At 46.2% G+C, this 23,626-nt stretch overlaps 4 protein-coding genes across 4 annotated transcripts; all 4 read left to right on the top strand.

The window, feature by feature from the left end:
* Positions 1 to 1,406, top strand: LOC119112948 (adhesive plaque matrix protein). Its single transcript, XM_037237253.1, has 3 exons — positions 1 to 64; positions 484 to 734; positions 1,012 to 1,406. Exons 1-3 carry the CDS (start codon positions 56 to 58, stop codon positions 1,268 to 1,270), a joined length of 519 nt encoding a protein of 172 aa, XP_037093148.1. The 5' UTR covers positions 1 to 55; the 3' UTR covers positions 1,271 to 1,406.
* A 5,584-nt stretch (positions 1,407 to 6,990) lies between these two features.
* Positions 6,991 to 8,396, top strand: LOC119112726 (adhesive plaque matrix protein). The gene is made up of 3 exons (XM_037237000.1): positions 6,991 to 7,054; positions 7,474 to 7,724; positions 8,002 to 8,396. Exons 1-3 carry the CDS (start codon positions 7,046 to 7,048, stop codon positions 8,258 to 8,260), a joined length of 519 nt encoding a protein of 172 aa, XP_037092895.1. The 5' UTR covers positions 6,991 to 7,045; the 3' UTR covers positions 8,261 to 8,396.
* A 3,531-nt stretch (positions 8,397 to 11,927) lies between these two features.
* On the top strand, positions 11,928 to 13,312 carry LOC119113096 (adhesive plaque matrix protein-like). Its single transcript, XM_037237426.1, has 3 exons — positions 11,928 to 11,991; positions 12,411 to 12,661; positions 12,937 to 13,312. The coding sequence occupies exons 1-3, from the start codon at positions 11,983 to 11,985 to the stop codon at positions 13,193 to 13,195; spliced, it is 519 nt and encodes a 172-aa protein (XP_037093321.1). The 5' UTR covers positions 11,928 to 11,982; the 3' UTR covers positions 13,196 to 13,312.
* A 4,807-nt stretch (positions 13,313 to 18,119) lies between these two features.
* On the top strand, positions 18,120 to 19,543 carry LOC119113087 (adhesive plaque matrix protein-like). The gene is made up of 3 exons (XM_037237418.1): positions 18,120 to 18,145; positions 18,565 to 18,815; positions 19,096 to 19,543. Exons 1-3 carry the CDS (start codon positions 18,137 to 18,139, stop codon positions 19,352 to 19,354), a joined length of 519 nt encoding a protein of 172 aa, XP_037093313.1. The 5' UTR covers positions 18,120 to 18,136; the 3' UTR covers positions 19,355 to 19,543.
* The last annotated feature ends 4,083 nt before the right edge of the window (positions 19,544 to 23,626 follow it).

Consider the following 23,626-nt stretch of genomic DNA (forward strand, 5'->3'; position numbering starts at 1 on the left):
CGACGGTCCGCCGTGCAGCCGACACCAGTTCAGCTTCGGACTCGCCAACACCAATATGAAGACCGTGAGTATGCACATGGCGGCTTCGAAACGTATTTCAGTCAGTATTGTGTGGTATTCAATGGCATAAAATTGTTACAGTACACTCGGTGTCTGATGGCAAGCTCCAATCAGCGATTTTTGCCAACTGTTGTTATCGCCGTTTAACTACATATCACAAAACCGTGCGCCAATTTTGGTCAAACTTTTATATTGAAGATATCAAGGCATTGCAGCCTAGAAAATCTCCTCTGGCCATTTACCATCCCCACAGTCAAAGACATTCCAGTATACAGGACTCTACGAATCCCTAAATATATGTTTGTTTTCTTTTTAAACATAGAAAATACTGATAAGTAGTGAGCACAAAAGTAAACGAGTTTTATGGAAATTGGTTCAGTATATCATGACGCCGCAACCAAAATAATCGACCTATTATTTCAGTTCATCATCTCTGCCCTGGCCCTGATGGCCGCCGCCGACCGGCCTCAGCCAACCTACGCCCCGGCACCGACCTACAGGCCCCGGCCTGCCTACGCCCCGGCCCCGGCCTACAACCCCCAGCCAAGCTACGCCCCGGCTCCCTCCTACGGACACAGCGGCTACAAGCCCATCGCTATCCTCGAGGAGGAGAACGTTCACCCCGGAGATGGCACCTACAGCTTCCACTTCAACACCGAGAACGGCATCTACAGGTTTGCTCAAGTTTCAACATGACTGTGCGAAAAGGAATCGGAACCTCTCCGCACTTAATGTCGAATGTCAATTAGTCTGTCCCACTGTTGGAGACGGCAAACAGCGTATTTCACTTCATATGGGGAGACCGCTTAATTTATTTGAGACTGCACATGCGTTTGTTGGAAGAGAATACTGCGTACACGTTTAGCTTATTCCTCACCATGGGAATTTAGCATACTAGAAATAAGCGTAGCAATGTGCTTTGTTTATGACGCTGCTGCCACCTGTCGTCAGGTCCGAGAGTGGCGTCCCTCTGCCCGGCTACGGCAAGAACCAGTACGGACAGGACGATGGTAGCTACAAGCAGGAGGGCTCCTGGAGCTACACTGACGGCTACGGTAACCCCGTCAAGGTCACCTTTGTCGCCGACGAGAACGGCTACCAGCCATCCAGTGACATCCTGCCGACCCCGGTGCCCACCGAGTACCCGACCCCCGAGGTCAGCTACGACAACAGCTACCAGCAGCCTCAGCCCGCCTACGGCAAATACTAAGTCAGCGACAAGTGCTTGTGAAACATGAGTGCCATGCAATCGCGAGTATGTCCGTGCCTGCTTGTATGTCCATGTATTTATTTGTCACATTTGTGTTGCTTGTACATGAAGGCGTAAAATAAACATGTTCGTATCATGACATCTTTTAACGTATCGGAAACGCACATGTGTTCTGTGGGGTAATGCAGCAGATGAAATATCAGTGGCTAGGCATATCGGTCCACTGTGCTGTTGTCATATATGATAACAGCTGATCAAGCAACTAATTTTGTAGGGAACAGTCATTTCACCCCTGTCACACAGTCTTGAGGAGCACGCGCTGGTAGGATTACTTGACGGAAGCACCGAATCTGAGAAATCCAGCACTGCATCCGATCAGTCTACAGGGGAACTAGTCTTCCAAGCAAGATACGCCCGATATTCCAAGGGTGTTGATTTTTGAGGAGGGTGTCCCATGGCGACGCCTTCCTCAACACGCGCACCTGTGGCCGGTTCGAAACCCTTCGCTCGGGTGAGGGGGTATCAATTTACCCTGATAATATTTATATTCCCTAATAATTCTCCTGAGATTTCCAAAACCAAGAGAGCTAGAGACACCAAATTCACCTCGTGTGTTGACCTGTATGTGAACTCACTTAGGTCAGAGTTTTAAGTTCCTAGGTCATAACCTTCTGGTCAGATAAGGTCAAACAAGGCTTAAGTCCGGATTGGTCTCCAAAGGGCCCCAAGAACGTAGGCAACTGTTCTGAGGAGAATGTCACATGCTTAAATAAGGTAAGTGGCCTTGTTTTTTCTTTCAAGGATCACGATGACTAAGATGATATAAAAATGCTTTGAGTTGTGAATTTGGATAAGGAACAAAGATTACGCTAGGCAGTATGTTCCTAAAAAGGTGATAACCTGAGTCATTTTAGGCCAGTGATCTATTCTGACCTTCAAGAAGTCCATGGAAGGTGTATAACGCGGTTCTTGCTATTAATATATTCCAAATGAGCACCAGAAACTAGCACATACAGCAGCCGGAGAGTAATAAAACAGGCTGGCATTGACCTTTGTCTGACCTTCATAACTGACCCTAGGTCAATGTTATTTGTTTATTCAATTTGTGTGTTGCCTAATACAGTATCTCAGAGACGTATGGCGTCGTCGAACGCCCCCGTTGTTTGATCGGATTGAACGATTTCCTAGAACGTGCCTTCGCTAAAACCATGACCTAACTTTGACCTGCCATAGTTCAGTGACCTTAAAAGGCAAATCTAAATTTTAGGTATCAGACGATCCGTTATTCAGTTGTCTACAGCATACAAGATTTGGAGCGGCTGCACTGCGCGGTTCGGAAATTATTCCGGGAAAACCTTCGGGGGATCAATTTGAGCCCCACCCGAGCGCGTGTTACTTTGTAACAAAATTTGCCCTTATTTTGAGTAAGAGTTCATACTCCACCGTGAATTCAGTAAATATTTCAGGCGTGCCGTTCTCATGACACGGAGTTCGTCCATTTTTATAGCGTGGCGATCGATATGCCATTGAGTTATGTTATGATAAGACGTCTCTTCTCCATCAGTACTTATCCTCCCGGCGATAATATCTGCACAAATATGACAAAGGACAACCGCGTTTCTGTCACCCGTACTGCTCGAGATCACGGCGGTGGCATTTCAAGCACGGCTGCGCAGATTTTCCGCTGCAAGAAATACTCTCAGGGTCACTGTTATTGGCTTGACGAGGGCATGTGTCGTATTCACATTCGTAATTCTTCAACCCTCAGTCTACTAATCGGGAATTAGGCTTTCTGCCTCCTCTTGCTCATCGACAGCCACGCAGCAACTTACTACCCATAGCACTGGACCACGAAACCTGAGCGTGTGGTTGTCGGTCATCTTACCTCAGGGTGTTGAAGACCGAAAATAATAGAAAACGGAGGAAGATAAGAAATATGCATGATTTGCACGACAGATTACATTATCGAATGTTATTTTCACCTTAACCACCATATGCTCAAGCAGCAACAAACGCTAAGTCGAAATTGGTAATCATGCAGCCACTGTTCCGTCGAAAATGTCACTCCTCTGGCCATCTCGTCGACAAAAAAAAACTTCAAACGCAGCAAGATTGTTCGATCTTCACCAAAAAAAAAACATTTTATTCAGTTTCTACATCAACTACCGTCAGCGCGAGCAGTGATAAATGCTTAATAGGCATTAGAATCCACACAGTCATTTTCCCGCCCAAAAAAGACACTGCTATAACCATCTTGCCAACATTAGAACCCTACTCAAACGCATTTCTGGAAGTATCCAAAGCGTCATTTACTTCCCAGACAGAAGGTTTTACCCCATGTGCTGACTCACCAGGCGCTCCAAGAGCATAACAATATCGCCCACCATCGCGCCGCAGGTCTACGCTGCCTTCCTCTACCAATTGCTGACTAAAATAGTGAAAGAGTTTATCTGTGTTGACCAAAAGCTTGCCCATACGGTAGAATAGTGTGCGCATGTACGGTGTAAAATCTCTGTCGGTACCCGCGTTCAAAAATTGCTCCCGCTTTGCGTCGCACAAGCTATCAGCCACAGCTGGATCAAAAGAACCATCAATGCACATTTGGTTGACGGCCTGTACATATAGCACGCATTTGCAGTTGATGCCGTTGATATTTGGCCTTTGACCCCGCATAATCGGTTCCATTACTGACCAAGAAACATAAAGCGTATTGCTAACTGGGTGATTTCCCGAGAAACCATCCAATGGTGTTTTCCATGATTCTCTTTCGTTTTCGGTTTGGAGACGGCAGTAAGGGCGAGGATCGCATCGATCCCCCTATCAGTTTGCGCTGTAGCAAAAGGCCAATCAGGGCAAGGCTTAATGTGCAGTGCAGTAATGTGCTTAATGCGATAGTGCGAATGTTACTCTTGTAAAGTGTGCCTCTCCTTACGTTTCAGGCTCGTTCATTGTAGGCTGTTCGATCTATTGCTGATTTAAATACAAAAAAATCCTTCACAAAACGTGCACTTCCGGAAAATTTAAAGCCCTTAAAAGACATGGACACATACCGCAAATCGTTAGCAATTACTGAATATGATCGAACAGTGCTACCTAAGCTTTTCAAGCCGCAAACTGAGTATGGATCGGTTTCTACGTTACTGCGTCTAGACCAATGCACACAACTGACAGCAGCTGATGAGCCATATATTTTTACTATCGCTGCTCTAGCATTGGGGATGATCTTCTCCCGAAAATTGCTGTAGAAATACAAGATATTGATGGCGATGCCCGGCGGAAGATCGCGTGTTTTTCTTTTTAAACATGTGTGATACATGAGATGTCCCGAACATCATGTGTTATAATACATCAGTGATTACGGACATTAGGTGTTGCTAAAATCCTCCGTGCTGCTCACGCGTATGTTACCCGATTACGCGCTCGGGTGGCTGGCTGACAACGACGACGCCTGGGGGGGGGGGGGGGGGAGGAGGAAAATGGGCCCCGCTGGGATTTCAAAACTTAAAGAGCTTAAGATATCACATGAGCGGAATAGATGGGCCTGTATATATCAACCCACGTGTGCCCAAAATGCCAAGGTCCCTATGTCATGATCTTTAAGCGAAATAACGTGAAAGCAAGGCTACTAGAGCAAAAGGCCACGCAGACGTAATGCCACCATGGGACTAATGTTGGTAGCTTGCAGTATAGTCTTTGGTTGATACTAGAAAAAGGTTGGTAGATATTGGTACCATGATCATACACGGATATTTCGCCGATGAACTGGGTGGAAATCTTGCTCTACTCATTTATTTCAATGTTACATGGATATGTATCGTACACTTTGCTTTTCAAGCCTTCTAAATGCAAAATAACATTAGGACCTGCCTCCAAAATAGACTCCACTCGACCACGGTTTCTAGTTCTAGCACCAGCGCTATGTTCGTCCTAGTCAACGCGCTTAAATATTTAGATGTCATGTCTTTTGGTAAAACGGATATTTATATGTAAATAAGTATATCTATTACCTTATGTTTTTAATAGATCTCTAAATGGACAATTGTTGTACATTCATCTTCCTACTTAAGTACATATTTTGAGTGAAAGATAAAAATAAGGCAAGGTGAGGAGGGCAGGTGCCAAGAATTTCGCTCTTGCTGCGCTTTGGTTTTCCTGGGCGTTGGTTCACTTACAGGTCGATAATGTCGATTGGGTTCGGTCCCAATTTTCCCATTGGGTCCCACTGCGCAGGAATAACATCCCAGCTAGCATAATATATCCCCAACACTATTTCTGACCTGAGATATGGGCCACGGACCGTTGATTGACGGAAGGCGTCAAACTTGCCGACAATCGTCCTATTTTACAGGAAAATCTGCTATCTGTAAATGAATTGACGCGAGCTGCATTTACCCCTTCCTGGGTTCACCACTCACGACTCCCATTAGGGCAGGCCAGCCCTGCATCCAACCTCACAGTGGCCCGCCTAACGCTTCAGGATGCACATTCTAACCTTTCAATGCGCGTCCCAGGTGTGCTGCAAGCCCGTCTGGCCCACCGCTTCTCATCCCTACCATATACCGTTGTATGTTGTACCCTTTTACACAAGCTGCTTCTAAGCACGTCCGGCTAGAGTTCTTGGGAATAAATAACTGTTAAATGGGTAACCTATCTGTCTGTCGGAGGCAGGTGGGAAGCACATTTCAGCAACAATTTTGTGGCTCTAGGGCAAGCCAATTCCGTTTCCCAGCTGGACATTCCTTATCTAACGTGCCAGATATAAAAAAATTCCGGTTTATGGAAACCTCTGTGTTTAATCCAGCCCGCAAAGAACAGCGCTTTCACACCGCTGTAGCGTTCGTGCCATAGGACTTAGTCCAAAATGACGTCACAGTGTTCCCTATCCAGAATGCAACAATGTAGGCGGTTGGGCGAAACAGTGTCAAACTCCAGAATAGTGCCCTAAATGACCACAAAGCTCATTATGCATTTACTCCTAGCTTAGATGCCCCTACTAAGCTGGTGCTCACTTTACAACAGTCACCTTATATAACCTCCAGAATGTCACAGTGACCAAAAACCTGCGAGACCCTGGCGCATATTGAACTTCAATAAGCACCAGGGGTTGTGCTACGTATTGTCCTTGGCATAAGTGGCATTACAGAATGAGCCAACCTTTCCAAAATTCTACCAGTAAAATTATGCTAATTTTTGTGTACACCGTTGAGTTAAATGTCTTTTGAAATTTTGGGTTGAACGTGATCGTTTCGCCCCATGTGAAGGTGATTAATAAATGTCTCAAGTTACACACTAAAGATGATGAATAACTGGTCCCTCTCGCTTGCACACTCTGCGGTGGCTCACTCCAATTTCAGCCCTCAAATGGCCTCTACCCTCCACTTCTTAATGGCCTCCGTTCGAAAATTGGTAAGTCCCCGTTCTTTTCACTGCTCAGTATCGTTGTCATTGCTTTCTATTTTCTGCGACAAAGTCAGCGATTTGTAACCTTCACTTAGAGCGGAACGGCCACCTTCAACTCAAACACATTTGGGTGTTGCACCCATTCAAAAGCCCTTTTATCAACTGGATGTTGCTTTGAAAGTTTAGAATTATGCTGTTCGACTGGTTCCAGAGTGAATGCCCATGTTGCCGAGAACAGAGGCCGTGGCGTGCCAGTGAGGCGGTGAGAAGGGCGTGGTCGGTCACCTCTCAGTAGGGCGGGTGGGGCCGGCGCTATATAACGACGGTCCGCCGTGCAGCCGACACCAGTTCAGCTTCGGACTCGCCAACACCAATATGAAGACCGTGAGTATGCACATGGCGGCTTCGAAACGTGTTTCAGTCAGTGTTGTGTGGTATTCAATGGCATAAAATTGTTACAGTACACTCGGTGTCTGATGGCAAGCTCCAATCAGCGACTTTTGCCAACTGTTGTTATCGCTGTTTAATTACATATCACAAAAACGTGCCCCAATTTTGGTTAAACTTTTATATTGAAGACATCAAGGCATTGCAGCCTAGAAAATCTCCTCTGTCCGTTTACCATCCCCACAGTCAAGGACATCCCTGTATACAGGACTCTACGAATCCCTAAATATATGTTTGTTTTCTTTTTACATATAGAAAATACTGATAAGTAGTGAGCACAAAAGTAAACGAGTTTTATGGGAATTGCTTCAGTATATCATGACGCCGCAACCAAAATAATCGACCTATTATTTCAGTTCATCATCTCTGCCCTGGCCCTGATGGCCGCCGCCGACCGGCCCCAACCGACCTACGCCCCGGCACCGACCTACAGGCCCCGGCCTGCCTACGCCCCGGCCCCGGCCTACAACCCCCAGCCAAGTTACGCCCCGGCTCCCTCCTACGGACACAGCGGCTACAAGCCCATCGCTATCCTCGAGGAGGAGAACGTTCACCCCGGAGATGGCACCTACAGCTTCCACTTCAACACCGAGAACGGCATCTACAGGTTTGCTCAAGTTTCAACATGACTGTGCGAAAAGGAATCGGAACCTTTCCGCACTTAACGTCGAGTGTCAATTAGTCTGTCTCACTGTTGGAGACGGCAAACAGCGTACCTCACTTCACATGGGGAGACCGCTTAATTCATTTGAGACTGCACATGCATTTGTTGGAAGAGAATGCTGTGTGCACGTTTAGCTTATTCCTCACCATGGGAATTTAGCATACTAGAAATAAGCGTAGCAATGTGCCTTGTTTCTGACGCTGCTGCCATCTGTCGTCAGGTCCGAGAGTGGCGTCCCTCTGCCCGGCTACGGCAAGAACCAGTACGGACAGGACGATGGTAGCTACAAGCAGGAGGGCTCCTGGAGCTACACTGACGGCTACGGTAACCCCGTCAAGGTCACCTTTGTCGCCGACGAGAACGGCTACCAGCCATCCAGTGACATCCTGCCGACCCCGGTGCCCACCGAGTACCCGACCCCCGAGGTCAGCTACGACAACAGCTACCAGCAGCCCCAGCCCGCCTACGGCAAATACTAAGTCAGCGACAAGTGCTTGTGAAACATGAGTGCCATGCAATCGCGAGTATGCCCGTGCCTGCTTGTATGTCCATGTATTTATTTGTCACGTTTGCGTTACTTGTACATGAAGGCGTAAAATAAACATTTTCGTATTATGACAGTCATTTGACGGTGTCATATGACATCATATGACACCGCGCAGTCATTTTCCCGTCCAAAAATGGCATTGCTATAACCACCTTGCCAAGATTAGAACCCTACTCAAACGCACTTTTGGAAATATCCAAAGCGCCATTTACTTTCCAAACAAAAAGTTTGCCCGATGTGCTGATGCACCAGGCGCTCAAAGAGGATAACATGATCGCCCACCATGGCGTCGCAGATTTATGACGCTTTTCTCTATCAATTGCTGACTAAAATGGTGAAAGAATTTCTCTGTGTTCACCAAAATCTTGCCCATGCGGAAGAAAAGTGTGCGCATGTACGATGTGAAATCTCTGTCGGTACCTGCGTTCAAAAATTGCTCCCGCTTTGCGTCGCACAAGCTGTCAGCCACAGCTGGATCAAGAGAACCATCAATGCGGACTTTGTTGGCGGCCTGTACATATAGCACGCATTTGAAGTTGATGCCGTTGATATTTGGCCTTTGACCCCGCATAATCGGTTCCATTACTGACCAAGAAACATAAAGTGTGTTGCTAGCCGGGCAATTTCCTGAGAACCAATCCAATGGTGTTTTCCATGATTCTCTTTCGTTTTCGGTTTGGAGACGGCAGTAAGGGCGATGGTTGCATCGATCCCCCTATCAGTTTGCGCTGTAGCAAAAGGCCAATATGGGCAAGGCTTAATGTGCAGTGCAGTACTGTACTTAATGGAACAGTGTGAATGCTACTCTTGTAAGGAGTGCCTGTTCTTACGTTCCAGGCTTGTTCAAAGTTGGTTGTTGTATCCATTGCTGCCGCAGGTGGAAAGAAATATTTCATAAAACGAGCACTGTTTGAAAATTTAAACCCCTAAAAGACATGGACACATAGCGCAAAATCGTCGGCAATTACTGCACATGATCGATCAATGTTACTTAAGCTTTTCAAGCAGCAAACTGAGAATGGATCGGTTTCTACGTCACCGCGTCTAGACCAATTCATACAACTGACAGCAGCTGATGAGCCAAATCTTTTTACTATCGCTGCTCTAGCATTGGGGATGATCTTCTCCCAAAAATTGCTGTAGAAAGACAAGATGTTGATGACGATGCCCGGCGGAAGATCGCGTGTTTTTCTTTTTAAACATGCGTGATACATAAGATGTCCCGAACATCATGTGTTATAATACATCAGTGATTACGGACATTAGGTGTTGCTAAAATCCTCCGTGCTGCTCACGCGTATGTTACCCGATTACGCGCTCGGGTGGCTGGCTGACAACGACGACGCCTGGGGGGTGGGGGGGGGGGAGGAGGAAAATGGGCCCCGCTGGGATTTCAAAGCTGAAAGAGCTTAAGACATCAAATAAGCGGAATAGATGGCCTGTATACATTAACCAACGTGTGCCAAAAATGTTACAGTCCCTATGTCATGATCTTTAAGCGAAATAACGTGAAAGCAAAGGTACTAGAGCAAAAGGCCACGCAGACGTGACGTCACCATGGGACTTGAGTTGGTAGCTGGCAGCATGGTATTTGGTTGATAAAAGGAAAACGTTCGTAGATATTGGTACCATGATCAAACACAGACATTTGGCCAATGAACTAGGTGGAAACCCTGTTCTACAAATTTATGTCAATTTTACATGCATTTGTATCGTACACTTTGCATTTCACGCCTTCTAAAGACAAAATAACATTAGGATCTACCTCCAAAATAGATTCTACTCGACCACGGTTTCTAGTTCTAGCACCAGCGTTATATTCGCTCTAGTCAACGCGCTTAAATATTTAGATGTTTTGCCTTTCGGTAAAACGAATATTTCTATGCAAATCAATATACCTTTTACCTTATTTTCTCAATACATCTATAAACGGACAATTGTTGTATATATAGCTTCCTACTTAAGTGCATATGCTGAGTGAAAGGTGAAAGTAAGGCAAGGTGAGGAGGGCAGGTGCCAAGAATTTCGCTCTTGCTGCGCTTTGGTTTTCCTAGGCGTTGGTTCACTTACAGGTCGATAATGTCGATTGGGTTCGGTGGAAAGATGCGCAGGAATAACATCCCAGCTAGCATAATATATCCCCAACACTATTTCTGACCTGAGATATGGGCCACGGACCGTTGATTGACGGAAGGCGTCAAACTTGCCGACAATCGTCCTATTTTATAGGAAAATCTGCTATCTGCAAATGAACTGACGCGAGCTGCATTTACCCCTTCCTGGGTTCATCACTCACGACTCCCATTAGGGCAGGCCAGCCCTGCATCCACCCTCACAGTGGCCCGCCTAACGCTTCAGGATGCACATTCTAACCTTTCAATGCGCGTCCCAGGTGTGCTGCAAGCCCGTCTGGCCCACCGCTTCTCATCCCTACCATATACCGTTGTATGTTGTACCCTTTTACACAAGCTGCTTCTAAGCACGTCCGGCTAGAGTTCTTTGGAATAAATAACTGTTAATTGGGTAACCTATCTGTCTGTCGGAGGCAGGTGGGAAGCACATTTCAGCAACAATTTTGTGGCTCTAGTGCAAGCCAATTCCGTTTCCCAGCTGGACATTCCTTATCTAACGTGCCAGATAGAAAAAAAATCCGGTTTATGGAAACCTCTGTGTTTAATCCAGCCCGCAAAGAACAGCGCTTTCACACCGCTGTAGCGTTCGTGCCATAGGACTTAGTCCAAAATGACGTCACAGTGTTCCCTATCCAGAATGCAGCAATGTAGGCGGTTGGGCGGAACAGTGTCAAACTCCAGAATAGTGCCCTAAATGACCACAAAGCTCATTATGCATTTACTCCTAGCTTAGATGCCCCTACTAAGCTGGTGCTCACTTTACGACAGTCACCTTATATAACCTCCAGAATGTCACAGTGACCAAAAACCTGCGAGACCCTGGCGCATATTGAACTTCAATAAGCACCAGGGGTTGTGCTACGTATCGTCCTTGGCATAAGTGGCATTACAGAATGAGCCAACCTTTCCCAAATTCTACCAGTAAAATTATGCTGATTCTTGTGTACACCATTCAGTTAAATGTCTTTTGAAATTTTGGTTTGAACGTGATCGTTTCACCCCATGTAAAGGTGATTAATAAATGTCTCAAGTTACACACTAAAGATGATAAATAACTGGTCCCTCTCGCTTGCACACTCTGCGGTGGCTCACTCCAATTTCAGCCCTCAAATGGCCTCTACCCTCCACTTCTTAATGGCCTCCGTTCGAAAATTGGTAAGTCCCCGTTCTTTTCACTGCTCAGTATCGTTGCCATTGCTTTCTATTTTCTGCGACAGTCAGCGATTTGTAACCTTCACTTAGAGCGGAACGGCCACCTTCAACTCAAAAACATTTGGGTGTTGTACCCATTCAAAAGCCCTTTTATCAACTGGATGTTGCTTTGAAAGTTTAGAATTATGCTGTTCGACTGGTTCCAGAGTGAATGCCCATGTTGCCGAGAGCAGAGGCCGTGGCGTGCCAGTGAGGCGGTGAGAAGGGCGTGGTCGGTCACCTCTCAGTAGGACGGGTGGGGCCGGCGCTATATAACGACGGTCCGCCGTGCAGCCGACACCAGTTCAGCTTCGGACTCGCCAACACCAATATGAAGACCGTGAGTATGCACATGGCGGCTTCGAAACGTGTTTCAGTCAGTGTTGTGTGGTATTCAATGGCATAAAATTGTTACAGTACACTCGGTGTCTGATGGCAAGCTCCAATCAGCGACTTTTGCCAACTGTTGTTATCGCCGTTTAACTACATATCACAAAAGCGTGCGCCAATTTTGGTTAAACTTTTATATTGAAGACATCAAGGCATTGCAGCCTAGAAAATCTCCTCTGTCCGTTTACCATCCCCACAGTCAAGGACATCCCAGTATACAGGACTCTACGAATCCAAAAATATATGTTTGTTTTCTTTTTACATATAGAAAATACTGATAAGTAGTGAGCACAAAAGTAAACGAGTTTTATGGAAATTGGTTCAGTATATCATGACGCCGCAACCAAAATAATCGACCTATTATTTCAGTTCATCATCTCTGCCCTGGCCCTGATGGCCGCCGCCGACCGGCCCCAACCGACCTACGCCCCGGCACCGACCTACAGGCCCCGGCCTGCCTACGCCCCGGCCCCGGCCTACAACCCCCAGCCAAGTTACGCCCCGGCTCCCTCCTACGGACACAGCGGCTACAAGCCCATCGCTATCCTCGAGGAGGAGAACGTTCACCCCGGAGATGGCACCTACAGCTTCCACTTCAACACCGAGAACGGCATCTACAGGTTTGCTCAAGTTTCAACATGACTGTGCGAAAAGAAGTCGGAACCTCTCCGCACTTAATGTCGAGTGTCCTAAGTCTGTCCCACTGTTGGAGACGGCAAACAGCGTACCTCACTTCATATGGGGAGACCGCTTAATTCATTTGAGACTGCACATACATTTGTTGGAGGGGATACCGTGTGCACGTTTAGCTAATTCTTCATCATGGGAATTTAGCATAGTAGAAATAAGCGCAGCAATGTGCTTTGTTTCTGACGCTGCTGCCACCTGTCGTCAGGTCCGAGAGTGGCGTCCCTCTGCCCGGCTACGGCAAGAACCAGTACGGACAGGACGATGGTAGCTACAAGCAGGAGGGCTCCTGGAGCTACACTGACGGCTACGGTAACCCCGTCAAGGTCACCTTTGTCGCCGACGAGAATGGCTACCAGCCATCCAGTGACATCCTGCCGACCCCGGTGCCCACCGAGTACCCGACCCCCGAGGTCAGCTACGACAACAGCTACCAGCAGCCCCAGCCCGCCTACGGCAAATACTAAGTCAGCGACAAGTGCTTGTGAAACATGAGTGCCATGCAATCGCGAGTATGTCCGTGCCTGCTTGTATGTCCATGTATTTATTTGTCACGTTTGTGTTATTTGTACATGAAGGCGTAAAATAAACATGTTCGTGTCATGACATCCTTTAACGTATCGGAAACGCCCATATGTTCTGTAGGACAATGCAGCAGATGAAATATCAGTGGCTAGGCATATCGGTCCACTGTACTGTTGTTATAAACGATTACAGCTGATCAAGCAGCTAATTTAGTAGGAAGCAGTCATTTCAACCCCGTCACACAGTCTTGAGGAGCACGCGCTGGTAGGATTACTTGACGGAAGCACTGAATCTGAGAAATCCAGAACTGAATCCAGACAGTCTGCAGGGGAACTAATCTTCCCAGCAAGATACCCCCGATAATGCAGGGGTGTTGATTTGTGAGGATGGTGTCGCACGGCGACGCCTTCCTTAAATTGTAACAAAGTTTGCCCTTATTTTGAGTAGGAGTCAATACTACCCCGCGAATCCAGCCAATATTTCAAGCGTGCCGTTCTCATGAAACAGCATGCGTCCATTTTCATGGCGTGGCGATCGATATGCCATTAAGTTATCTTATGATCAGATGCCTCTTCTTCATCAGTGTTTATCCTCGCGGCAGTAACAGCTGTACAAATATGATAAAGGATAACCGTGTTTCTCTTACTAGTGCTGCTCGAGATCACGGCGGTGGCATTTTAAACACGACGGCGCAGATTTTCCGCAGCAAGAAATACTCTCAGGGTCACCGTTATTGGCTTGACGAGGGCATGTGTCGTATTCACATTCGTAATTCTTCAACCCGTAAGTCTACGAATTGGGAATCAGGCTTTCTGCTTCCTCTTGCCCGTCGACAGCCGCGCAGCAATTTACCACCCCGAGGTGCTAGATTACGAAATCTGAGCGTATGGTTGTCGGTCATCTTACCTCAGTGTGGCGAAGACCGAGAATATTAGAAAACGCAGCAAGATACAAAATATGACGTGATTTTCACGACAGATTACATTATCGAGTTTACTTTCCACCTTGACCACCATATGCTCAAGCAGCGACAAATGCTAAGTTGAGATTGGTACTCATAAGGCCACTGTTCCGTCGAAAATGTCACTCCGCTGACCGTCTCGTCGACAAAAAAAAAATACCATTCAAAGGCAGCAAGATGCTAAAGAGGGTTCAAATTTCACCACAAAAACCATTTACTTCAGTTTGTACACCAACTACCGTCAGCGCAAACCGGGACAAATGTTCAATAGGCATTAGAATCCACACAGTCATTTTCCCGTCCAAAAACGGCATTGCTATAAACATCTTGCCAACATTAGAACCCTACTCAAACGCATTTTTGGAAATATCCAAAGCGCCATTTACTTTCCAAACAAAAAGTTTGCCCGATGTGCTGACGCACCAGGCGCTCAAAGAGCATAACATGATCGCCCACCATCGCGTCGCAGATTTATGACGCTTTTCTCTATCAATTGCTGACTAAAATGGTGAAAGAATTTCTCTGTGTTCACCAAAATATTGCCCATGCGGAAGAAAAGTGTGTGCATGCACGATGTGAAATCTCTGTCGGTACCTGCGTTCAAAATTGCTCCCGCTTTGCGTCGCACAAGCGAGAGCAAAAAGCAACAAAAAAAAAACAACAAAAAAAGAGCAACAAACACAAGCCACAGCTGGTGAAAAGAACTATCAATGCACATTTTGTTGACGGCCTGTACATAGAGCATGCATTTGCAGTTGATACCGTTGATATTTGGCCTTTGGCCCCGCATAATGGGTTCCATTACTGACCAAGAAATATAAAGTGTACTGCTAACCGGGTAATTTCCTGAGAGCCAATCCAATGGTTTTCCATGATTCTCTTTCGTTTTCGGTTTGGAGACGGCAGTAAGGGCGAGGGTTGCATCGATCCCCGTATCAGTTTGCGCTGTAGCAAAAGGCCAATAAGGGCAAGGCTTAATGTGCAGTGCAGTACTGTACCTAATGTAATAGTGTGAATGCTACTCTTGTTAAGTGTGCCTGTCCTTACGTTCCAGGCTTGTTCAAGGCTGGTTGTTAAATCCATTGCTGGTGCAGGTGGAAAGAAACATTTCATTCATTATGTTTTATCTTTCAAAGAATATTTCATAAAACGAGCACTGTTGGAAAATTTAAACCCGTAGAAGGCATGGACATATGGCGCAAAATCGTCAGCAATTACTGCACATGATCGATCAGTGTTACTTAAGCTTTTCAAGCAGCAAACTGAGTATGGATCGGCTTCTACGTTACTGCACCCAGACCAATTCATACAACTGACAACAGCTGACGAGCCACATCTTTTACTATCACTGCTCTAGCATTTGAGATGATCTTCTCCCGAAAATTCCTGTAAAAAGACAAGATATTGATGGCGATGCCCGGTGGAAGATCGCGTAGTTTTCTTTTTAAAGCTGTGTGATACATAAGATGTCCCGAACATCATGTGTTATGATACAGCAGTGGCTACGGACAGTAAGTGTTTCTAAAATCCTCCGTGCTGCTCATGCGCATGTCACCCGATTACGCGCTCGGGTGGCTGGCTGACAACGACGCCACCTGGGGAGGGGGGGGGGGGGGGAGGAAGCAGGAAAATGGGTCCCGCTGGGATTTCAAAACTTAAAGAGCTTAAGATATCACATGAGCGGAATAGATGGGCCTGTATATATCAACCCACGTGTGCCTAAAATGCCAAGGTCCCTATGTCATGATCTTTAAGCGAAATAACGTGAAAGCAAGGCTACTAGAGCAAAAGGCCACGCAGACGTAATGCCACCATGGGACTAATGTTGGTAGCTTGCAGTAAAGTCGTTGGTTGATACTAGAAAAAGGTTGGTAGATATTGGTACCATAATCATACACGGATATTTCGCCGATGAACTGGGTGGAAATCTTGCTCTACTCATTTATTTCAATGCTACATGGATATGTATCGTACACTTTGCTTTTCAAGCCTTCTAAATGCAAAATAACATTAGGATCTACCTCCAAAATAGATTCTACTCGACCACGGTTTCTAGTTCTAGCACCAGCGCTATGTTCGTCCTAGTCAACGCGCTTAAATATTTAGATGTCATGTCTTTTGGTAAAACGGATATTTATATGTAAATAAGTATATCTATTACCTTATGTTTTTAATAGATCTCTAAATGGACAATTGTTGTACATTCATCTTCCTACTTAAGTACATATTTTGAGTGAAAGATAAAAATAAGGCAAGGTGAGGAGGGCAGGTGCCAAGAATTTCGCTCTTGCTGCGCTTTGGTTTTCCTGGGCGTTGGTTCACTTACAGGTCGATAATGTCGGATGGGTTCGGTGGAAAGATGCGCAGGAATAACACCCTGGCTAGCATAATATATCCCCAACACTATTTCTGACCTGAGATATGGGCCACGGACCGTTGATTGACGGAAGGCGTCAAACTTGCCAACAATCGTCCTATTTTATAGGAAAATCTGCTATCCGTAAATGAATTGACGCGAGCTGCATTTACCCCTTCCTGGGTTCACCACTCACGGCTTTTATTAGGACAGGCCAGCCCTGCATCCACGCTCACAGTGGCCCGCCTAACGCTTCAGGATGCACATTCTAGCCTTTCAATGCGCGTCCCAGGTGTGCTGCAAGCCCGTCTGGCCCACCGCTTCTCATCCCTACCATATACCGTTGTTGTATGTTTTACTCTTTTACACAAGCTGCTTCTAAGCACGTCCGGCTAGAGTTCTTTGGAATACATCTCTGGTAAATGGGTAACCCACTCTGTCTCGGAGACAGGTGCGAAGCGCATTTCAGCAACAATTTTGTGGCTCTAGTGCAAACCAATACCATTTCCCAGCTGGTCATTGTTAATCTAGCGTGCCGGATAGAAAAAAGTCCGGTTTATGGAAAACTTTGTGCTTAAGCCAGCCCGTAAAGAACAGCGTTTTCACGCCGCTGTAGCGTTGGTGCCATATGACTTAGTCCAAAATGACGTCACAGCATCCCCTACCCAGAATGCAATAGTGCGGGGTTTGGGCGAAACAGTGTCAAACTCCAGAACGGAGTCCCAAATGACCGCAAAGATCATTATGCCTCTTCTCGTAGCTTAGATGTATCTACTAAGCAAAGGCCGCTGGTGCTCACTTTACGACAGTCACCTTATACAACCTTTAGAATGTCACAGTGACCAAAAACCTGCGAGACCTCGGCGCCTATTGAACTTCAATAGGCGCCAAGGGTTGTACTACGTATCGTCCTTGGCATAAGTGGCAGTAAAGAATGAAACAACATTTCCAAAATTCTACCAGTAAAGTTCTGCTGATTTTTTGTGGAAGCCATTCAGCTAAATGGCTTTTGAAATTTTGGGTTGAACGTGATCGCTTCGCTCCACGTGAAGGTGATTAATGAATGCCTCAAGTTACACACTAAAGATGATGAATAACTGGTCCTTCTCGCTTGCAGACTCTGCGGTGGCTCACTCCATTTTCCGCTCTAAAATTGCCTCCACCCTCCATTTCTTAATGGCCTCCGGCCGAAAACTGGTAAACCCCCGTTCTTTTCAATGCTCAGTATCGTTGTCATTGCTTTCTGTTTTTTGCGTCAAAGTCAGCTATTTGTAATCTTCACTTAGAGCGGAACGGCCACCTTCAACTCAAACACATTTGGGTGTTGTACCCATTCAGAAGACCTGCTATCAACTATATGTTGCTTTGAAAGCTTAGTATTATGCTTTAGATTTGCTTGCTTTCCGAATGCCCGTGTTGCCGAGAGCAGAGGACGTGGCGTGCCAGTGAGGCGGTGAGAAGGGCGTGGTCGGTCACCTCTCAGTAGAGCGGGTGGGGCCGGCGCTATATAACGACGGTCCGCCGTGCAGCCGACACCAGTTCAGCTTCGGACTCGCCAACACCAACATGAAGACCGTGAGTATGCACATGGTGGCTTCGAAACGTGTTTCAGTCAGTGTTGTGTGGTATTCAGTGGCATAAAATTGCTACAGTACACTCGGTGTCTGATGGCAAGCTCCAATCAGCGACTTTTGCCAACTGTTGTTATCGCCGTTTAACTACATATCACAAAAGCGTGCGCCAATTTTGGTTAAACTTTTATATTGAAGACATCAAGGCATTGCAGCCTAGAAAATCTCTTCTGTCCGTTTACCATCCCCACAGTCAAAAACATCCCAGTATACAGGACTCTACGAATCCAAAAATATATGTTTGTTTTCTTTTTACATATAGAAAATACTGATAAGTACTGAGCACAAAAGTAAACGAGTTTTCTCGAAATGGCTCCATTATATCATGACGCCGCAACCAAAATAATCGACCTATTATTTCAGTTCATCATCTCTGCCCTGGCCCTGATGGCCGTCGCCGACCGGCCCCAACCGACCTACGCCCCGGCACCGACCTACAGGCCCCGGCCTGCCTACGCCCCGGCCCCGGCCTACAAGCCCCAGCCAAGCTACGCCCCGGCTCCCTCCTACGGACACAGCGGCTACAAGCCCATCGCTATCCTCGAGGAGGAGAACGTTCACCCCGGAGATGGCACCTACAGCTTCCACTTCAACACCGAGAACGGCATCTACAGGTTTGCTCAAGTTTCAACATGACTGTGCGAAAAGAAATCGGAACCTTTCCGCATTTGATGTCGAGCGTCAATTAGTTTGTCCCACTGTTGGAGACGGCAAACAGCGTACCTCACTTCATATGGGGAGACCGCGCAATAATTCATTTGAGACTGCACATACATTTGTTGGAAGGGAATACTGTGTGCACGTTTAGCTAATTCCTCATCATGGGAATTTAGCATAGTAGAAATAAGCGTAGCAATGTGCTTTGTTTCTGACGCTGCTGCCACCTGTCGTTAGGTCCGAGAGTGGCGTCCCTCTGCCCGGCTACGGCAAGAACCAGTACGGACAGGACGATGGTAGCTACAAGCAGGAGGGCTCCTGGAGCTACACTGACGGCTACGGTAACCCCGTCAAGGTCACCTTTGTCGCCGACGAGAATGGCTACCAGCCATCCAGTGACATCCTGCCGACCCCGGTGCCCACCGAGTACCCGACCCCCGAGGTCAGCTACGACAACAGCTACCAGCAGCCCCAGCCTGCCTACGGCAAATACTAACTCAGCGACAAGTGCTTGTGAAACATGAGTGTCATGCAGTCGCGAGTATGTCCGTGCCTGCTTGTATGTCCACATATTTATTTGTCACGTTTGTGTTATTTGTACATGAAGAAGTAGAGTAAACATCTTCGTATGATACCATCGTTTAACATACCACAAACGCAAATGCGTTTGATGGGGAATGCAGGAAATGGAAAATGCATGGTTAGACAAATTGGTGTAATGAACTGCCGTTGCAAATAATTACAGCTGATGAAGAATCCAATGCCACAGAAATAATGTTTACCAAGGTCACGGAGTCTTGAGAAGAACGCACTCCTAAGATCACAGGACGGAAACACCGAATCCGCGGGAGCCATTAACGCATCAAACAGTCTACGGGATTCTACTAGACCAAGCGAGACGCGCGCAATATCACAACTGGGCTGCATCTTAAGGAGGACATACCCATAGGCTGCGCCCTTGTTTCTTGATAAAGCAGGACTAATCATTATCTAATTTGCGTCCAGTTTCCACCGTAAGCCCTGTCAATCGCGCAGGGGTGCCGGCCTCATGACACAGGGGCGTCCAGTGTTATTGCGTGCGGATTAACATGCCAGTTCGGCATCTTATGAGCAGGCGTCCATTCTTCATCAGCATTCATCCTAGCACGTATTGCCCTTGTAAAGCATGCCTGAGTTCGCGTTGCAGGCTTATTTGAGGTACGTTGATGGATCCGCTGTTATCTTGGGTGGGTAGAAACATTTTAGGAAAGATCTGCATCGGTGGAAAATGGTTTCATGTGTCGGAAATAAGCCAGTTATGCCGCAAAACACAAAGGAATCATAGTTTATAATCAGCGTCATCTGTCATCATCTGGGAATCTGCGCTTCGAGCACTTTCAATATTCACCATCATCTGATGGATTTGAAGTTGTCAGGCTTACTGGTCTAGCAATAGGTGTTATATTTGTCAAGGGTGTGTTTAAGAAAATACGTATCTCACTGCTGACAGCCGGCGTAAAATATTTTTTACAGTTTAACATATATTTGGGTACAAGTAAGTGATCAGAGCTTATGCGCGCACGGATGGCCGGTTGAATACTCGTCGCTTGGGTGGGGGAGGGAGTTTAATTTCATTCCCATGGAATCCCGGAAGTTAAGACAGCTAGATGCCAAATTCACAGGGTGGGGTGACCTGTATGTGTTCCAAGTTATACCAAACTTTGAAGTTCCTAGGTCATGACCTTTTGGGGTGAAATAAGACCAAACATGGTCAAACTCCACATTGTTGTTCAGAGTGCCATCATACCTCCTCGTACAACCACCTTGATCCTAGATGCTTATTCTAAGTAAAGTGTCGATGGCTTTCATTTCCGGTCATTGACTTTGTTTCACGTTTAAAAGGCCGAGGTGACCAAAAAACTGAGAGGTTGCTGCTATTTTGCCATTCAAATAATTTGTGTTAAACGGCATGTTCCTAAAAACGAAGTGTGGTTGTGGGTCATATTAGGTCAGTAATCTCATCTGACCTTTAAAAAGTCCATATAACATCTCTGCTGCGGTCCCTGTCGTAAAGAGATTTAAAATAAGCACCAGAAGCGACCTCATAAAATAAAAGCGGTTTAGCTTTGACCTCGGTCTGACCTTCATGCCTAACCCTAGACCAATGGAATTTGTTTTAACTCTGAATGACAGTCTTATCTGAGAAACTATTCCAGATGTGTGTGGCTTTGTCCGACTCTCCGGAGTCTAATCACATTAAACGATTCTCTAGAAATGGGCTTAGCTGAGAGCAAAGGCCTGAATTTGACCTACAAGACGTTAGTAAACTTACAACGTACATTCAATTTTTTACGTCAAAAGATCCGCTATCCAGCTGCCTACAGCTATGTTAAGTCTGGCCTGGCTACGCCGAGCCGTTCGGAAGACATTCTGGAGAACCTTCGGGTGGGGGGTAAGTGGGTCCCCACACGAGGGCGTGTTAACCGATATTTGTGAGACTTTCAGTGAAAGTAAACTACCCGATGAGCTGATGTTACTTACTCCCTTTACATGTGAGATATGACTTGGGTGACTGAGCCCTTTACAGGGCTCAATGATCAATGCAATATAATCCCGCAATATGATGAGATTTCATTGCATGTAACATAAGGCTGCGTTGACACTCGTCCGCATGGCCGGCTGGATATCCTTCGCTTGAAAGGGTGGTCAATTTGACACACACCCCTGCGATCTCAGAAAGTAAGAGAGCTAGACACACTAAATTCACAGGGTGTCTAGACCTGTGCGTGAATTCACTTAGGTCAAAGTTTGAGGCTCCTAGTTCCTGACCTGACCTTTAACCAGATAAGGTTAAAAAGTCAAACTCCAAGGTGGACTCAAAAGTGTCCCCAGGCCTTAAACACTGTTCTAAATCAAATTTACCATGTTCATTTAAGGCAAGTGACCTTGCTTGACCTTTCAAAGGTCATGCGACCAAATGATGCAAGACTGCTTTGAATTTTGCATTTAATTAGGCTACAAAGATCACGCTGGGCAGTATGCACTTAAAAAACGAAATGTTGATCGGGATCGTTTTAGGTCAGTGACATATTATGACCTTAAGGAAGTGCATGGAAGATGTCTAACGCGGTTCCTGTTATCAATAATTTGAACTGAGTATCAGAAACTATCCCATACAGCAGACACTAGAATAATAAAACAGGTTGGGTTGACCTTGGTCTAACCTTTATACCCGAACCAAGGTCAACTGAATTTGTTCATTAAATTGTTGTGTTGCCTAAGAAAGTATCTCAAAGATGAATGACTTCGTCTAACACTTCGTTAATGCATTAGATTGAACGATTCTTTAGAGACTGACTTCCCAGAATCCATGGCCTTATCATGACTTGCAGTAGGTCAATGACCTTATTAGGTATATTTATTGTTTTCTTGTCGCACGATCCGCTATTTGTATGTCTACAGTCATGCAAAATTTGGCGCGACTGCGCTGCGCCGTTCGGAATCCATTCAGGAAAAACCCTCTGGTGAGTCAATTCGAAACCCACCCGAACGCGCGTTAGGTTACGCTTCATATAGTTAGTGCCTAAGTCCAGACAATCGGTGATCTAACAGTAAACTAGGGCTAGGCTAACAGTAAGCTCTAACCCGCAAATGTCATGGCAGTGAAGCTTATGCCAGGCTGCTGCTATTTGCGGGGGACTTTCTGCCGCTATTTGCAGCTTTTTCTGAGGTATGCGTGGTGTATGGCTGTACGGTCGCGCTCATAATTGAGGGGATCTGACCGTTGCACATATCCTGCGCAGACCGTGTGTAGCGACCTCACAATGGGCCTCCCTTTATTGTGACCGGTGACAGGCATGCATGAGGGGGCGTAAATGTTTGAATGCCAGTTGCAGAATCCCAGTCAAGTGACGTTTGGTGCCCATGTTTGGACGAAAGTATCTGTTTCGTAAAAGCCTATATAATGTCGGGGCGCCAATGTTTTCGCCACCATCTGCAGGCGCCCCAGTTAGTTGGCTTATGGCAGGGAATTGCTTCGATAGTTATTACCTGTAGATCAATATAGAGCGCCATCTAGGCAGCAGTCGCCATTGACTGAGCCACAGCCACTATCTCGGGAAAGGTGTTCATAACATTTTGCATTACACGTCATGTGCGAGTACGTAACTTCAAAAGCCATGGAGGAACTTCGTCTAAAGCGAGTCAGTCACGGCGCTTGTTGCTTTGATGCAAGCTGGGCTTTGGGAGTCACGTCTTTGCTGTTAGGTGTTGGTAAGAAACCTGTCGGGTGAGCATGGCAAAGCTTGTTGGAAAAAAAAATGGGGAGCCAGTACTGCTAGTTATGCGGACTGCAATAATCAAGTTGAAGAAAACGACAGCGATATGGCTGAAAAAACACCGCGTAGCATAATCGATCCCCGCTTAACATGAATGGTGGCCAGTATAAGTAAATGCCGCTTAAGAGCGAAGCGAGAAAAATCAACCTTTATTAATTATTTATTTATCGTTACTCAGTTATACGTTATTGGTTATTCAAAATGAGCACGAATTAGCAGCCCAGACAGCAAGCTCCTTACCTCACCAGTTGGGTCGAGGTTAGTCCATATCAGTAACCTCCCTGACCGCCATCAAGTTAGTACAATAGTTATATTGCCACCCCTGTGATCAATGAATTCAAAGTAATGCTAAAAACACTTCAAGAAACAAGTTTTCCGGAAGCAAATTTGCTTGTTCTTCATTCTCAGCTGAAGCAATTCTTGATCTGATCTGATCTAGTCCCTGCTCAATG

This window comes from Pollicipes pollicipes, unplaced genomic scaffold (genome assembly GCF_011947565.3).
Source record: "Pollicipes pollicipes isolate AB1234 unplaced genomic scaffold, Ppol_2.1 Scaffold_7261;HRSCAF=8764_pilon_pilon_pilon, whole genome shotgun sequence".
Classification (NCBI taxonomy): domain Eukaryota; kingdom Metazoa; phylum Arthropoda; class Thecostraca; order Pollicipedomorpha; family Pollicipedidae; genus Pollicipes; species Pollicipes pollicipes.